The sequence below is a fragment of the Silurus aristotelis genome, assembly GCF_946808225.1.
Source record: "Silurus aristotelis genome assembly, chromosome: 3".
Taxonomy (NCBI): domain Eukaryota; kingdom Metazoa; phylum Chordata; class Actinopteri; order Siluriformes; family Siluridae; genus Silurus; species Silurus aristotelis.
The window spans coordinates 8,958,037-8,977,481 of NC_139576.1; the positions used below are offsets into that span (position 1 = coordinate 8,958,037).

The 19,445-nt window shown below is 36.4% G+C and overlaps 1 protein-coding gene across 1 annotated transcript in view; it reads right to left on the bottom strand.

The window, feature by feature from the left end:
- Positions 1 to 17,316, bottom strand: part of fstl1b (follistatin-like 1b) — a 60,768-nt gene extending 43,452 nt beyond the window's left edge. The window contains exons 1-2 of the mRNA XM_083537157.1: positions 17,181 to 17,316; positions 16,960 to 17,016 (exon numbers count right to left, since the gene is read on the bottom strand). Of these exons, the coding sequence (XP_083393283.1) occupies positions 16,960 to 17,016 (57 nt within the window). The 5' untranslated portion in view covers positions 17,181 to 17,316. The remainder of the gene's footprint in view (positions 1 to 16,959; positions 17,017 to 17,180) is intronic.
- Between the last annotated feature and the right edge of the window lie 2,129 nt (positions 17,317 to 19,445).

The following is a 19,445-nucleotide window of genomic DNA, read 5'->3' on the forward strand; positions in this document are numbered from 1 at the left end:
TATTCAGCTTGTTTTGTTATTTATTTCAGAAATCCTTGTGATATATTCAGTTTGTGCTGCTCTGACTTTAATAAAATAGTGTTTAAAATTACTTTGTGTTTAAGTCAGTTTTGTGTTTGTATAGACCATAACGCATAAAGGGGCATTAATGGGAACATTAAAATTAGGTTCTTTAAAAAAGTAACTAAAAAGTTACTTTTAACAGTAACGCATTACTTTTTGGTGTAAGAAGTAACGAGTAACTGTAACTAGTTACTATTTTTTAGTAACGAGCACAACACCGGTGGTGCTGTTATATAAATTCACGACCTTCCAATGAGAAGTTCAACATTTTGACCACTGAGCTACCCCTTCCCTAAAAATGTCAATAAAATGAAAACAAAAAATCCTCTACAAATGTGTGTGAAAACTCTCCCTTTTCCGGTGTCTCAACCCTTTGGTCCAATTAACTGCCTTCAGCTAAACAATATACTGTGGTTAGTTGCAACAATAAATCTGTCATAAGAGTCATTTTTCATGTTTATAAAGTTTTTTTTACTTTCCCAAGAAACAAAGTCTAGCAATCTGAATCCCTGGTGTAACATAAATGGCATTCTGACATTAGATTACTGGCTTCTTAGTTGTACCATAGTTCATATTACTTAAGGGATTTGATTGCAACCCATGGGCAATGATTTTAATCTAAATTCGGCAGAAATTATTTGTTACATCTGCATGAATTACACAAGTGAATATACCTCTACCTCATGAGGGGTTCCATGCCCAATATTCCAGAGCCTGTATATTCGAATCCTGACAACGCAACGACGAGGCACAGATCGGGTTTTGAACTTGACCATTTGACGTCAGTTTCATAATGTGATTTGTCTGAGTCCTGCTGCATTGCACATACAAACAAACAAGACAATACACGGTTTCTATTTTAAATGAGGGACAGACAGAGATTCACTTTAGTTACTAAAAACTAAACACAGAGGATACAGAATGGAAACAGTGCAAAAAACATGTAAAGAAGTAAACATATAAGTTTAATGAAGACAAATGCGAATGGCCTAGAAGAGATTGTGGAAATTAATGCAGCCAGCTGAATGTGAACAGATGCTAAAGAATGTTATTGAATGGAGCAGCAGTGCTGGGAGACCAGCGAGTACAATAGGTAGCAGTGTCTCAGATTCAGGCTGTAATAGGAGACCATGAGTGTTTGTGTGTGTGTGTGTGTGTGTGTGTGTGTGTGTGTGTGTGTGTGTGTGTGTGTGTGTGTGTGTGTGTGGGTGTGTGTATATATATATGGGGGTGTGGGGATAGGAAAAAATAATCAATGGGGATGGTGAGTTTCAAGAATGATTAGCAATAACAGTCAAGGATAGCTAAATGCAGTTATGCAGGAAAAACATTTGAACCAGTGAGTTAGCTAGTCAGCTAGCAATTTTACTCATTTTAAAGCCTGGTATATTAAATATTTTTTTAAAAATTTTAGAAACTGCAATTTGTAGCAATTATACTGCCTCAGATTTCATTAACTCTGGACAGTGTTCACCCTACACACTGAAACACACTAGTCAACACTCCGCTGTATTACTCATCAAAAATGATACATGACTATATAATTATCGTTTAATGCACCATAGTGTACGTAAATTATATGAACAAAAGTATTGGGACATTGGTTCTTCCCCCAAACTGTTGCCTCGAAGTTGCACACAATTGTATACGATTAAATTTTCTCTCCATTTGTATTAAGAGAACCTTTTCTGGCATGACAAAGCCCCTGTGCACAAAGCCATCTCCATTAAAATATGCTTTACAATGTTTGGAGTTAAACATGACCCTAATCCTACTGAACACATTTGGGATTAGAACGCTGACTCCACCCCAGGTCTCCTCACGTACATCAGTACCTGACTTTACTAACACTCTTGTGGCTGAATGAACACAAAACTCCCCAAACACACTCCAAAATCTAGTGGAACATCTAGAAACATCTGACGCAAACACAGATGCAAATCGTATGGTCTGGTCGACAAATTTCCGTCCTTAATATAGCATTCTAAATTCTTGAATTTATTTTTGAAATATTACATAATTTAAATTATTTAATAAATTCAATTATTTTAATTTAATTCATAAAATGAACAGCTTACACAGAAATTGTCTGTAGTAGATTATATATTTTAACATTGGCAAATTGATGAGCTATAAGAGGAATAAAAACACTATTAGAAAACATGTAACTTCGAGGCAAGTAACAAGAGCTCCACTGCAGTTCGGAACGCATCAGGCCACAAAAGGATTCTTTTTTCCTGCAATAACATAAGTCATTATGTTTTATTACTCACACTGTAAATGTCTTACTCAGAAATATGGAATTAATCAGAAAAAAGGGTAGAAAAGGCACACAATATTATCTCACTGGAGCATTTTTATATGAAACTGAACTTAAAACCTAAATTTATAGACGTTCAGTTATTAAATGTACTATATAATACACTACATTACAAACATCCAATACTCTAACAGTACAAACCAAAAAACAGTGTCATTCAGAGTTACCATTTTCTTCCCTACTCCCCAAGAGGCCCAAGCAAATGAAATTAGAGCCATCTGTGTATGCTTTTGGTCTGGAGGGAAAATCCATGTCGAATGTTAAAGACGATGAAGTCACTGTAAAAAAGAACATTCATTTGTATGTTCTTCAGGCCACAGCTATGACATCATATGTTTTCTTTTCATTCTCCAAGCACCTTTTAATGAAATTCTAAATTTTTTACTCTGTGGTTCATTTTCTCTGTTTCCTACCACCAAGCTGAGAGCCTTACCAGCTTCTACAGCTAATGGTCTAACTGCAGAGTGAGTCACTTCGACAAAAATGTTGCTCCGACTCAACACACATGCTTCCTATTGGGAAAGGGAGGGAAGACAAAAAGGAAAAAAAGAGAGTATGGGGAAAAAGAGTGTGTGTAAATTCCCCTCCTATTATCTTTGGGTCTTTCTCATCGGGTTTAGACTCTGCCAGACATCTTGGTTATGTGGGTCAGAGGAATGAGTGATAAACACTGATTCTCCAGAACTTTTGAGCTGAACAAAGAACTAAACATCAACTGTGAATGATGAACATCAGAACTGATCCTGAATGTAACATGTAAGCAACTCAGCTGTCTGCCATATGGTCTCTTCATTTTTGAGCACTACCACATTAGTCAAGCCAAGTTTCATGGCAAAATCTGGTATTTTTCTTCACTAAACATGGTCAAGAATAGCCAATACCTATTATGGAACAAGGCTGTTTGACTCAAGTTATAAGCAGCCAATTATGATGACACACCAGTGTTTCAGAACTATTTAATAATTATTTAATAAAATGATTGTTTGAAAATATATATGTATACAGTAGAAGAAAATTGAGTAACCCAGAGTGAACCTACAGAGGTAGTAAACTGAGCTTAGTGTCTACCAAACACTGAACACTGGATGGTCCACACTCAATGGATGTTTTACACAATACAGTTAGTTTGTGAATTGTATAGATAATATGGTTAGATGTACACTATACTGTAAAAGGTATGTAGGCACCAGATTACCAAATCTATTATGTGGTTCTTTTTCCAATCCGTTGCCAAAAAGTTGGAGGCTTTTGTGTGCTGTAGCATTATAATTTCACTAATGGTGACTGCACTCAGGTCTCCTGAGTCTGCCTTCAATAATGCTGCTTTGGTTTAAGGAATACATCTCTCCAAAGCCACACTTCAAAATCTAGTGGGAATCTTTCCAGAAAAGTGGAGGATATTATAACAACAAAGTGGAGTCTACCATCTTTTGCCCATATAAGGTATCACTATTCAAGTATTTTAGTGCATGCCATTTATTGCTGTTTCACTTTTCATGGGGTGCATTTTTTAAACACAGATATACTCTAAATGACCCTTTAAATTAAAAAAAAAAGGAGCACAGATCGTATTTAGTTTTATTCTATTTGCAAATAATTAAACTACCAAGCAATAATTAGGGAGGAAAGATTTTTTTTGTAGCCTCTCATGATATGAAAATCTTTCATGCAAATGTGTCAATGGATAACTCTGAATCCAGCGTACTTCCGAATAACACTGTCAGAACCAGACCAATCACTGCTGCAAAGCTGTCATTTTGCACACCTGTGCAAAATCCTGTTAAAGTACCCCTGCAGCTGCTCTCTCTCTCGCTCTCTCTCTCTCTCTCTCTCTCTCTCTCTCTCTCACTCTCTCACTCTCTCTCTCTTTCTCCCACTCTCTCTCTCGCTTTGTCTCTCTCTATCTCTAAGTGCAGCACACAAACTCAGTGGTATTACGGTGTGCGGATTTTTCAAAAGGAATCCACATGTCCGTGGTGATTTGCATGCTCGATTTCCTTTCAGCCAGCTACAGATAATGGTTTGTTAACTAGCTAGCAGAGCAAAGTAACAATGCTGTGTCAGCTGTATAGATGAAATAGCATTAGTTGGCTTTAAATACAGTTTAACAGCAGGAGATCTTTAACATCATCAGTAATGACATTTCACAAAGGACTAATCTGCTCTTCATACAATCCGATTACTTCTGTTTAATGCAAGGGGATCAAAAGTAAATCTACCACAACTACTGTCATTCAAAAAACAGGATTATATTTTGAGTCCTGACCCGTTTCAAGGCTTGTCTCTTCTGTGGTTAGTATGTCATGGCAACATTTCGAAGACTGTATTCTGCATTAGCATTACAGCCAGGGACCTAGTGCTTTCTAAGTGTAAAGGCTCCCTGTTGACTGTCAGGGCAGACCAAGTCCAGCAGTCTGATCTGTCTCTTGGTGAGCTGGTTTATTCTTATAATCATATACTGTATGTATGATACATCATTGGCTCTGCACTCTAGTCGACCAGCTATTGAAAATACCTGGCATGAAACTGCTTGTTTTGTTAGTTTAAAAATGGAAACATCTTTGGGACTGATTTGTACAAGCCTGGAAACACCGGAAGGCTGATGAAACAGAGATGTTGAAAGTGTGTATAGTTAGCCTGCTATATAGCTCATATTATCAAGTGCCATACTACTGAGTTAAACTCAATGCTTCTGTTTTAGTATAATTTTTTTTTAGCCCTTTAAATATAAAAAAAATACACTGAGTATATACAAAAGCAATGTGCTGTAAAAGAAACAACAACCTTTGTTTAGTTATTTTTGGGTGAGCTCCAGTAGAAATGTAGGGTATGTATCAGAGCTAAGTCGGGCCTAATTGGAACAGTAATGGACAAATGTCTAGGGTTCACTGGGTCCATTATTCAGCCAGTCTAGAGTCATTACCACTTCAAAAACATTATACATATGTTCAAGGTTGGTCCAGGTTCATAGTGTTTAGGCACCATTCTTTCTTTAATTATTGAGCACATTTGAAACAACAGAGCTCAAACCAATTAATAATTCCATCCACAATAATCACTTGTTTATGTCCTTAAAATAACACCTTCACTCTTTCCAAAACTGAGACACTGCACTATAACACACATTACACGAACCAAGGTTTTGGTGACACCTGACTTTTCCAGCTATATGCTGGTTCTTTCCCAAACTGTTGGACATACACTATTGTATAAATTGTCTTTGGATGCAGCAGCATTACATTTTTCCTCCACTATATAAACAAAAGCATTGGAACACATGACATATATGGTTCTTCCCCTTACTGTTACCGCAACGACGAAGGCGCACAATTGTATAGGATGACTTTGGATTTGGTAGAATTACATTTTCTCTTCACTTTAAGACCCAAACCTGTTCCAGCATAACAATGCCACTGTGCACAAAGCTAGCTCCAAGAAGTAAAAGATCTTGAGTGGCCTACTATTGAGCTCCTACTATTGACTGAACATCTCTGGGATGAATTGGAATGCTGACTGCACTTCCTCACCCTACTACTTTTCTAACAAATTTCCACAAGCACACTCCGGATTCTAGTGAATCGGGAGTGGAGGTTTTTATACCGGTGGAATGGGATGCAAATCTTATGGTCTGGTGTCCATAAACCTTTGTCCATATCATGTATTTCTCACTTTATGCATGTCTGTTCTTTAAAAAAAGCAAAACCGTTACACAATGATGTCATTTTATTTTAATACCGCACCCTTTCTGACTCACAGACAGTAAAGAACCCGTTACAAAGCAGGTCTTCATAGCACAGTGCCTAGTAAGATGGGAGATTAACCCTCCTGTAAGCATAAGAACAGCATAGCAAGCAGGCACAAAAGACTTCACCGCATGTTTCTTCTGATCATATCTGCAAAATACGCTGACAGTTCTATAAAAATGGAACAGCTGCTGCCAAAAGAGAACAAATGATTGGAAGAAAATATATGAGTGCACACCGTCTCCACAGTCTCCCAAACAGAGCTGCAATGTCTCCAGTCCTACAGCTGGAGGCCATTTTTCAGGACATGCAGCAGGGCTGGTTTTGAGTTTGGGGGTTTGGTTGAATGTGCCAACAAAAGGCAGGCAGCCAAAGTGCAGGCTGTTAATGAGACACTATCTTTCTGTCGGTATTTCCTACTCCCCAGACTGCTTAATTGCACACTCTTTTTTTTTTTCTCTCTCTGTCCTCCTTTTTCACTCTTTCCAAGTTTCCCGGTATGCTTTTAATCTTGTGCATTTTCTATTAGCCTTTCTTCTTACTTTCTTTTGTTTCAATGTCTAATTTTTTAGCAGAATTCTACATTCAACATATCAAACCGCCCTATGTCTATCTCAGTCCGATGTTATTTCTTCCCACTTTTTTTTTCTGGGCACTGTTCCAGGCCTTGTGAAGGTTGGGGTTTTGCTGCAAGCTCTCCAGACTCTCTCTCTCTCTTTTTTTTTCCAGGAGAGAGTCGAGTTTAGAGAATGTCTCACTAATGGCTAGTGTTTGCAAAAGGAAGTGTGCTTATTTCCAAACCCACATTTCCCACAATGCCCTTTTTCTTCACACTGTGAAACACAGTAGAGTCAATGACCTCTTTGTTAAACAGCTCTGGCTGCATTGTATATTTGTGAATGCCTGAAGCATCAGTGTTATTCCCTAAGTAATCATCCATAACTCTTTACATGCATATTATAGTAATATAATTAATGACACATTGAGCTGTGTCCTGCAAGTTTCTAACATAACATTGGAAACGTTATTCGGAATAATGCCTCTAAACCCCTTTGTTTTTTTATTTAGGTTAGCTTCTCAACAATGATAAAAGAGACAGAACGCCAGGACAAAGGCACAGCGATTGTATATCTGAAAAATGATTTAGTAGCTTTAAAAACCTTTGTTTCTGGCTGTTTACCTTCTCTCCAGACCTCTATTTTTTATTTTCAGGAAAAGCAAGCTGGGCAGAAATACACTACCTCTTTTCATTAGGTAATTTACCTCCATCTGCTCATCCAGAGCTCCCTCTTATTATGAGGCTCTTTCAAAGGAAATGGACAGAACTGGCCAGACAAAATCATTACTATAAAACACCAGCACAATGCCAATGACAGGACAAGTGCACTGCTATAAAGAACAAGAGAGAGAAAGAAGAAGAGAGAAAGAGAGATAAAAGTGACAGGTGGTCAAGGAGTGAGGTTATAAACATGGAGGACGGACAATTCATAGAAAACTCATTAACATTACAGAGAGAACACGAAAGTAATCAGCTTGAGTAAGCAGAGAGGAAAATAAAGTACATATATACACGGAGAGAGTCAGAGCTCTTAGTGTTTGGATAGATTGGTTTCTAGATTTTCTGGCTTGACATGTGCACCTCTCTATATGGAAAAAAGTTGTTACAGACAGACAGACAGACAGACAGACAGACAGACAGACAGACAGACAGACAGACAGACAGACAGACAGACAGACAGATAGATAGATAGATAGATAGATAGATAGATAGATAGATAGATAGATAGATAGATAGATAGATAGATAGATAGATAGATAGATACTGTAGATAGAATAACTATTGATTGCTTCACCAGATTTGTCACACCACAAGCTTTATAACCTCAGGACACATGAACAATCCAAACAGCCCTGAATGGTTCAGAGACACTGCACAGAATATAAAATGTGCTGAGTTTTATTCCTCTGAGTCTAATTTCTACTAATCTATTCCTTTTTCTCATACCATTTTCTTCTTCCCCACTCTAACCCTTGAACAATTTTTTAACGTTGCCATGAGAACATGTTTTAGCAAGAGCAGATAAAAATATTCTGATTAATTTTCTCGGGCCAAAAAGCAAAATTTTCTTTTCAGAACAAAGTGTGTTAAAAAGGCATTGGGTATTTAATATATGCAGCACAGAAGCAGAGCAGAACCATGTGATCACTATCTTGGCAAGGTCCTAAAATTAAAATCTATTAGCTGACTGAGTCCTACAGAGGACCTGTCCCAAATGGCCCTTTTCCAAGTCCACATAGTGTTCCATACTTTTCCTGCAAGCGCACAGTATGCACATCTACTGTGTTCAAGTATACAACGATTAAGAAAGTCAAACACCTGGGACATAGCAAACATCTTAATTTCTCACTCATGAACACTGCTATGAGCACTCAGCTCCCTTCTACGCGAGCAGTTTATATAATTAGGCAATGTTCTGTAACAGAGGACATCATCACCTCCAGCCTGACCCAAACCCTGTCCAACTGCTGTGAGAGCAAGCAGCCTGAGGGAACGACTACTTTCCCTCACCAGAGCATCTTCCTTGACTCCGCCTTAAACATATTATCACTTTTTATCACTTTTTTATTAAAAACTCATTCCTCAGTTAAACCTTTCAAGCACTAACACAGCTAGCTAGATAGCTAGATAGATAGAGAAACACAAATAAATAAATATATATATATATATATATATATATATATATATATATATATATATATATATGTATGTGTGTGTGTGTGTGTGTGTGTGTGTGTGTGTTTGTGTGTGTGTGTGTGTGTGTGCGTGTGTGTGTTTAAATGGTCATAAGGATAATAGATATATATATATATATATATATATATATATATATATATATATATATATATATATATATATATATATATAATGGTTTAAAAATAAAACATTAAACAGATGCTCTTACACATTCAGCCAGATGAAATCTGAATATCTTCAGATAATGACAATTATCTAAACAAGTGCCTTTTGTGTATTTTATTTATTCCAATGCATTTTCTAATTTATCTAATGATACCAACATTGCTGGGGATGGACCTTATCTGTTATGCTATAATGCACTGAGAAAGAGTTTGGTTGTTTATTGTAGCTCAGAGGAACAAATTTATATTTGTATTTATCCAACATCTGTCTCAAATGTGTCGCAGATATCCTGAAGTGGTTTGCTTAATCCAGTTTGTTGAATTTCCTGGCATTTCTATGTGGGTGTAGATCTAATCTTGCTCCTCAAGATGCATTACACTAGCAGGAGTAAACTGGATTAAACTGTCTCGGAAGGCTGACAGAAAAATTAGGTGCAATTCATATTTGTAAGAGCCGGCATGATGCTCCTCATGCCCCCAGACTGAGGTTAATTGTGAGTGTCCTAGAAGCTTGTACTGCCTGAACACTGTAGGTCATTATTCATCAGGAAAGCTGAACCTGAGCAGAATCAGAGCACACTGACCTCAGGGAGAAATGGGCAACTTTTCACTCTCTCTCTCTCTCTTCAATCTCCACATTTATCTTTTACCTATTTCACACTATAGTTCTCATTTCTCACTCTATACTTCCTACTTGTTTCTCTTATCTATTGCTTTGTTCTGTTACCTAACCTCTTCCTTACACTTGTGTCCCTCATTTCTACCTTTTTCCTCTATTGCGTCCCTCTTTTCTCCTTATGTCCATCGCTTTGTCAGAAAGACTATTTTTGTAGGATCAGCATAAGTAAATGTGAAATAGATGAGTGTTCTCTCTCTCTCTCTCTCTCTCTCTCTCTCTCTCTCTCTCTCTCTCTCTCTCTCTCGCATGCCCTTTCTCTCTCTGACACACACACAAACACATTCTCTCTAACTCAGGTTGAAATTTAATAATACATTTGTATTTGCTTCCCTCCATGTCATTCATTAAGGAATGAAATCCTAGTAAAAAAAAAAAAACCCTGACAGACATGCACATTTTCTCACGCAGTGTTCTCTCTCTCCATATCTTTCTCTCGCTCTGTGTGTGTTTGTGAACCCTACTGACAAACAAAATGTCCTGACTATGTAGGAAAACCAGAAAAAACACCCATAAACAACCAACCTTGTCAGGACGAGAAAGACAGCCCTGGCAGCAGAGTGCTTTTTATACAAGATATGTTTTTAGCAGTCAGAACAGAATGCATAAAACACATCTCTTTGTGTTTACTGAGGTAAATGGTTGGGTTATTAGGGTAGGATTAGGAGTTGAAACGTCTTATTATACATGGACTAGATAGCTAAATACATGCACTATATACTATGCTGCATACAGCAGGAATAATCCCTGAAAGGTCACAAAAACTAGCACACACTGTACTTGACGTTTATGTCCTAAAATACTCTTATGTCCATTTTAATAGAAAAACCTATACACCAGCACATTCAATTATTTGTATAGCACTTTTAAAAATGGACATTGTCCCAAATCAGCTTTACAGAGATAAAGAGGTTCTGAAGACGAAGTGTAAAATCTTTGTGAATTTTAGTTTCGTCCTTATTAGTTTATTCATAATGAGTGAGCCAGTGGTGAATGTGGCAAAGAAAAACTCCCTGAGATGGTATGAAGAAGAAACCTTAAGATGAACCAGACTCAAAAGGGAACCCATCCTCATCTGGGTGGACCAAATGTCCATTTATCATAGTTCCATCATTGTTGAGGTGCACTGTTCAGTGATTGGTGCTTCAATGCAGAACTGTTCATGCAAACTCAGAGTCCTAAGCCATTGTATTAGTCTGCTGATATTAATTACAGTCCAAATCCAATTTCATCCACTTAGTTCTTGAGTTGCTCAGTAACTTCATGGATCTTAAGGATTCATTCATGCAGTTATATAATTAGCCAATCAGGTGTCAGAAGCACAATGCAGAAAGTCATAAAGATACAGATCAAGAGCTTCAGTTAATGTTCACATCAAACATGCGATTGAGGAAAATGTAATGTCTGTGAATTTAAACTGTGCCATGGTGGTGTGTACCAGATGGGCTAGTTTGAGCATTTCAGAAACTGCTGATCTCCTGGGAATGTCACACACAAGTCTCTAGATTCAGGATCTAAACATTCCTCTCAAATATCAAAAAGAAAAAGTTGACGCTGTATATCTTTCCACTAATCGATCGCTCTTAGGGTTAACATTTTTTTTTTTTTTTACGCGAAGAGTTCTTTTATTTGCCGAAATACTGTAACACAGCTGGATACTAATATTTCTTATAGTATAACCTATGGTTGATATGAGAACATATAACAACTGCAACATCTCTGCTTAATTTGTATGACTCACCAATCTTTAGAATACTATTCCTGGAATGGTGTTCAGTATTTTTAATCAATACCAGCTACATGCAAGTTCCCAGACAAGATTATACAAAGCGTACAAACACAAAGGCATCAAAGACTTACACAAGGCAGTGATGTTTGTCCTGGATTTGTGTTTTTCCCCAATACTGAGTGTTATTTCCCAATAATAATAATGTGTGTGTGTGTGTGTGTGTGTGTGTGTGTGTGTGTGTGTGTGTGTGTGTGTGTGTGTGTGTGTGTGTGTGTGTGTGTGTGTGTGAGTGTGTTTGTAAAGACTGTAGGGCATTTAAGTTCACAATGGGGAAAGCAGCAGTCGGAGATTTGGGCCAACACCCATTCAGAGCATGTAAGAAACCTATCATTCCTTAGCATCTTAGGGAGATATAAATCTAACAGTGTAGCAGTGATCACCAGATGGTGAAGAAGTCTGGGTAACATAAAGTGTGTGCGTGGGCCTTAACTCGCGAATTGTCAACCATTAAAGCTGAGGTTTATCCTGCATCTGTAACATATGAGTAATTACTACAGGCACATTTTTTAACATGTTTCCTGTACTGACTCTAAACTGTCTTGTACTATCTAATACAAAAGTATTATACTATATAACTACAAAACTATTATACTATATAACTATAGTAAACAATATTATAACTATACGAAACACTATTTGTGTTTAGAAGTGGGTGTGGCCTAAATCTAAAGTTTTTTGTTTTTGTTTTTTGTTATTTGTGTGTTTTTTTTCCCACTTAAACGTAAAACCAATGTCCTGCAAAACATTGGAAATTTTTCAAATGTAGAGATGCCATAAATTAGTGAATTCCAGCTCTAACATTTCCTCAATTTCGGCTATATTACGTTACTATTGTTCAAAGCCAAAAGCTTCAAATTACTTTTTTGTCCTGCAGGATTCAAGTTCCATATTCAAACTCAAAAATAAAAGAACGTCTATCTCCTATTTTAATCTGTTATTCTTTAGATGACCTGTTTCATTCTGAACAAGATATTTGTAATTAGTTGTATCTCTACATTCCTCTAATACAAAAAGTACTTGGGATTTGACAAATATGAGAAATTGTCTTGCATTGCTCAGTATAAGATCTTACAATATGCCTTAAAACTTTGAAAGCTACCACGTTCACATTTCATGCATGATAATGTGAATGAGCCGCGAGCTCGTGAAATGCTCTCAATCTTACACGGTACACCACTTAGATCTGATTTTTATGGTTGCAAATTACAAAATGGCTTTTTATATATAATCAGGGCGTTTTTCAGCATGAAAGACAACTTTCACCGGCTCAGAAATAAAACCCAGCAGCACTGACAAAGACAATAAAACATGCTGGGAGAAGATACTGCAGAAAGAAAACCCAAAGCTGCAGGATTAAGACACATTCCTTCAATAACTAAACCAGACCTAGATTCTGAGAGTCTTTAATGTTTATTTTCTGGGCTGCAGTTTGAGATGCTGCATCTGAGTGATAAAATCAGACAAAATCAATCCATCCTTCTACAACTTCCCACCGGTTTGTCATTTCTAACAACTGTTTACTTAACAGCGATGGTGAAAGATGCAAGTGTACTGATGCGACGATCATCCTATCAGAATCAGCATCAAAAACACACCACTGAGCCTTTACACTTGGGGTCTTGTGTCTGAATTGTGTCCTAATAAGATTTCACCCACATTAACACATTGACACGCATACCTTTCTGATTATCGAAATGTTAACTTATGTAAAAGACACCAATACTTGTGGACCTGTGATTTTTTTTAAACATGCCTTTAAACTTCAGCATATGCAGGATCTGTGTGCTTTGATGTAATATGTTAGGAGAGGTTTGAATTGTCAAGTGTGGCTTTTAGAGTTGGATTTCTGGGAAACACTTTACACCTGGCTATCGAATTTATATCCGGATTAGGGATCATTTAAGTAAAAATTCACATGTAAATGTACTTACGATATAGCAAGTGACAACTCAAGCCCCTTGAAACATAAACAAATCTAACAAAACAGGTAGGGGGTTAAGATGCGTAAAGAAAATGAGATTTAATGTATAATATATATATATATATATATATATATATATATATATATATATATATATATATATATATATATATATATATATATATATATATATATACAGTGAGGAAAATAAGTATTTGAACACCCTGCTATTTTGCAAGTTCTCCCACTTAGAAATCATGGAGGGGTCTGAAATTGTCATCGTAGGTGCATGTCCACTGTGAGAGACATAATCTAAAAAAAAAAATCCAGAAATCACAGTGTATGATTTTTAAACTATTTCTTTGTATGATACAGCTGCAAATAAGTATTTGAACACCTGAGAAAGTCAATGTTAATATTTGGTACAGGAGCCTTTGTTTGCAATTACAGAGGTCAAACGTTTCCTGTAGTTTTTCACCAGGTTTGCACACACTGCAGGAGGGATTTTGGCCCACTCCTCCACACAGATCTTCTGTAGATCAGTCAGGTTTCTGGCCTGTCGCTGAGAAACACGGAGTTTGAGCTCCCTCCAAAGATTCTCTATTGGGTTTAGGTCTGGAGACTGGCTAGGCCATGCCAGAACCTTGATATGCTTCTTACAGAGCCACTCCTTGGTTATCCTGGCTGTGTGCTTCGGGTCATTGTCATTCGGGTCATGTTGGACAACCCAGCCTCGACCCATCTTCAATGCTCTAACTGAGGGAAGGAGGTTGTTCCCCAAAATCTCGCAATACATGGCCCCGGTCATCCTCTCCTGAATACAGTGCAGTCGCCCTGTCCCATGTGCAGAAAAACACCCCCAAAGCATGATGCTACCACCCCCATGCTTCACAGTAGGGATGGTGTTCTTGGGATGGTACTCATCATTCTTCTTCCTCCAAACACGTTTAGTGGAATTATGACCCAAAAGTTCTATTTTGGTCTCATCTGACCACATGACTTTCTCCCATGACTCCTCTGGATCATCCAACTGGGCATTGGCAAACTTAAGACGTGCCTGGACATGTGCTGGTTTAAGCAGAGGAACCTCTCGTGCCATGCATGATTTCAAACCATGACGTCTTAGTGCATTACCAACAGTAACCTTGGAAACGGTGGTCCCAGCTCTTTTCAGGTCATTGACCAGCTCCTCCCGTGTAGTTCTGGGCTGATTTCTCACCTTCCTTAGGATCATTGAGACCCCACGAGGTGAGATCTTGCATGGAGCCCCAGTCCGAGGGAGATTGACAGTCATGTTTAGCTTCTTCCATTTTCTAATGATTGCTCCAACAGTGTACCTTTTTTCACCAAGCTGCTTGGCAATTTCCCCGTAGCCTTTTCCAGCCTTGTGGAGGTGTACAATTTTGTCTCTAGTGTCTTTGGACAGCTCTTTGATCTTGGCCATGTTAGTAGTTGGATTCTTACTGATTGTATGGGGTGGACAGGTGTCTTTATGCAGCTAACGACCTCAAACAGGTGCATCCAATTTAGGATAATAAATGTAGTGGAGGTGGACATTTTAAAGGCAGACTAACAGGTCTTTGAGGGTCAGAATTCTAGCTGATAGACAGGTGTTCAAATACTTATTTGCAGCTGTATCATACAAATAAATAGTTTAAAAATCATACATTGTGATTTCTGGATTTTTTTTTTTAGATTATGTCTCTCACAGTGGACATGCACCTACGATGACAATTTCAGACCCCTCCATGATTTCTAAGTGGGAGAACTTGCAAAATAGCAGGGTGTTCAAATACTTATTTTCCTCACTGTGTGTATATGTGTGTCTATCTATCTATCTATCTATCTATCTATCTATCTATCTATCTATCTATCTATCTATCTATCTATCTATCTATATATATATATATATATATAAATATATAAATAAATATAAGAAAGACAGGATTTAAATCCAATTTGACTCCGAATGTAACCTATGTGGTTAAGATAATATCAGGATACAATCCAGATACAAATCCCATTATGCTAGCAAGTTGAAACAGGATCTCACACCTCCAGAAGTGTTTAAATATTTGGTCTTAAATTTGTCCAATCTCTGTATTAAGAATCAATGTTAAATGCACCTATTGCTATTCCCCCAAACTTAATATCAAACCCAAAGTGTTTATTCTTATAACACTCTTATCCCAATAATTACAATGTTTTAATGTATTCACAAAAATGTCATTCATCACTATTTATAGCCCCAGGTACGTTAGTGGAATGTATGAAAAACAAGCTTCTGTTGTCACTTATAACTACTTTTAACTGTAATAAGGCAAATATAAAATAAAAACCCTAGAAAGTACAAAGTCATCTATCTTGAAGACTCCTCCATGGGGCAAGACTTAACAAATGCCATCCTTACCTGTGTTCCTTGCCACTTTTTCTTGAGATAAATTTTAATTAAAGATTTTTATATCCAGGTTTCTGGCCAAGCTGCACTGCAGCAATATCTTTTCTAAAAATCTCTATATAAATACAATTGAATTGAATTGAGTTACTTTTTAATGAAATACATTGTAAAATATACATCTTTGTATAAAACGCTTGTAATTAATAATAATTAGGCATGTGGACAACACCTTTCTGTGGAGAAACCTAATGGAAGGGGACGTGTGACATTAATTACAATTATGAAATATTTTCTAGAAAATCCAGACACCTGATAAGCGTCGCAACACTTGGCTTCAATAAAGAGTGGGCGTTTTTTTAATAGTTTTGAACATTTTGACTCGGGCATTACAACTGCATTAAAGAAGTCGGTGAAATCTGTCTTTTACAAGAGAGATCGCCATATTTATGAACACCGCATAATCATATTCTCTATACATTTACCAAACACATGTACCCTATTTTTTTCATTATTATGCCCGGATTATATAAAGTGTCCACCATACAAATCCCCATGAATGAGCTGTTACTATAGAAACAATAAAAGCGCATTGATGTAAACCTGTGATTTGAATTACAGCTGCAACCGCTGATAATTGTGGTATAGAAAATTACTTGCGAATGAGGCATTCAATAAGAACACAAACACTTCATGCATTTCTACTTGGAATGCATATATAATTCTGGTATTCAAGACACCACAAGGTGTAAAGGAGGTCCAAAAGATTCAGGAGTTCATTTTTAATTAGTAAAAAAAGAAAAAAAGAAAAAGAGAATGGTTGTAATTAATGTGTTATCCTATAGATCAGATACATTATATGACTTGTATGCATGTAGTGTATATAGTAGATATAGAGTTCATTCTTCCCAGCATTGGCATTAATAGGGTTAAATCTAAAGAATTTAGGGTTCACACACAAAGGTGGAGAGGAGGAAAAAAAAACCTCTTGGTGAGTTCTTACTGAGTTCAAATAGCAGATGTTTTTCTCATTTCTGTGTTTCTCATTTCTACCAAGCCTTAATTACTTTGAATAAGAAATAACTTATTAGCATATCATAATTATTATGCATTTTGCAGTTTGAAAGACTTACCTGAGCTTGACAGGAAACTGCAACCAGCAGCACAACAGCTGCGAGACTTCGGAACATCTGTACAGGACGCAGTGAGTAGAATGGAGGAGAAGTAAAAGAGAATAAAGAGGAAAAACGAAGCAAAATGAGCCTATAATTAAAACCAAATCTCATAATTAATCACAATACATGTATCTCAGGCTGAGGAAAAGGTGTGAAGCGTGCAGGTTAAATGTACTTACCTTGTTTATGATGTTTGTGGGTTTAGAAGCTCCGGATTTGAAGAAAAGAATGAAAGCTCCGCTGCGCGCGCGGCTCTGCACTCCAAGTGGACAGGAAATTCGGCTCGCGCTCAGGAATCCGGACGAGACGTGTAGCCCCGCCCCTTCGTCACGTGACCATTCGCCCACAACTAGAATAAACGTTTCAACGTATTATTATTATTATTATTATTATTATTATTATTATTATTATTATTATTATTATTATTCAATGTGTTTATATAATGGCATAATTATTATTATGGTTTAAGTATTAATGATAATTTATGCTATCATTTTTTCTATTAGAATTAATTCTATTTTGCATATAGAAAAGTAAAAAATAATATAAAATATTATTTGATGTGATAAAAATAATACAATAATAAAATACATACATAAATACATACATACATACATACATACAAATAAATAAATAATAATAATAATAATAATAATAATAATGATAATAATAATAATAATAATAATAAACTCAGTAAAGTAAATCTAAAACAATGTATACAAGTATAAGGGTACAAATGATAAATAAATAAATAAATAAATAAATTGTTTTGAGAAGAGCAGAATGACAGGAATATATCTAAATGTTAAAAAAGAACTACTGGAATAAAGAATTATATAACAGTGATACACAGTGATGTTAGTAGATAAGCCCAGATATAATACATATAATTAACACACAAAAAAAACACACACACACACACACACACACACACACACACACACACACACACACACACACACACGTATATACACAAGTGCATACACTATATTGCCATTTTGTTCCACATTTAGTCCTATTTTGCTCCTATAATTTGCTCCACTTTTTTGGGAAGATGTTCTACTAAATTTTGGAGTGTGCTTGTGTACATTTGTGCTCATTCAGACACAGGGGGTGTTAGTAAAGTCAGGCAATGATGTAGGTGAGGTGAGGATGCCTGGGGTGCAGTGAGCGAGTTCCAATTCATCCCAAAAGTGTTTAGTAGGGTTGAGGTCAGAGCAGGAGATCTTCCACTCCAACCCAAGCATATCTTCATTGCCATTCTGGAAATCATCCATCCATCCATCCATCCATCCATCCATCCATCCATCCATCCATCCATCCATCCATCCATCCAACACCCACCCATCTATCTATCTATCTATCTATCTATCTATCTATCTATCTATCTATCTATCTATCTATCTATCTATCTATCTATCTATCTATCTATCTATCTATCTATCTATATATTTATATATATATATATAGGTAATATGGTGTGTATGTAGTATGGTATGGTATGGTATGGTATGGTATGGTATGGTACATGTTTTTGTATGTTTGTATGTTGGTGTAAAGGGAAGATGCAGGTGAAGGTAATGAGTGATTATTAGGACATGCAGCCTGTTCCAGAGTCTGCTTTTTAAGATGACACCCAATGTTGCAGACAAACTGGTTGCTCCACATATGATTGCTACTATACTATCTGCAGTAATATAGCAATATTAAACAGTTATTAAATTAATTGATGAACGTATTTATTCAAATCACTTATAATCAGACTAAGTGGAGGAAGGTGAAAAGATCTTACGTAAAGGCCTAACAGTGCCAACATAGTGCTGTAGTAAATTGAGCTCAACTATTAAATTAGCAGCCTAAAGCCAATTAAGTGCATCATCACCACTTTGTATATTAGCTAACAGGCTTCAACCTATTTTTGCTGTCCTTGACACAAAAATCTAAATAAACAACTCAGTTCATTAACATTCTTTCCTGAGTTAAAGAAAATGTATTTAAGCAATAAAACAATAAAATGTACAGTATATGAAGTACTTGATGAGCAGGATTGGGGTTGGGACCCTATGATCTATGATATTAAAAATGACACTCTTATTTTGCTGTTTCATGTTTCATAATGAAATTAAATAAGACTGCTTTAAAGCAGCTGAATCTGCTGAATAGGCTGATCTAAGAGCTATCTGGGCATGGCCTAATATTTTTACATTGACATTGTTACTCATTTGGCAGATGCTTTTATTGAAAGCTTGGCAATACTGTAATCCAGACTCAATTAAGTAATAGTATGTAATAACAAGTATGAAATTTTTTTTTTGTAAAAATAAAAACTCATATTGTTCATAAAATTTTATTATTAGTACCTTTGGTAATTGATTTATAGCTGTCACTGTGTTTCTCAGTGATGTTCTTGAAATTTAAGAAAAAACAGTGCCTGCACAAATACA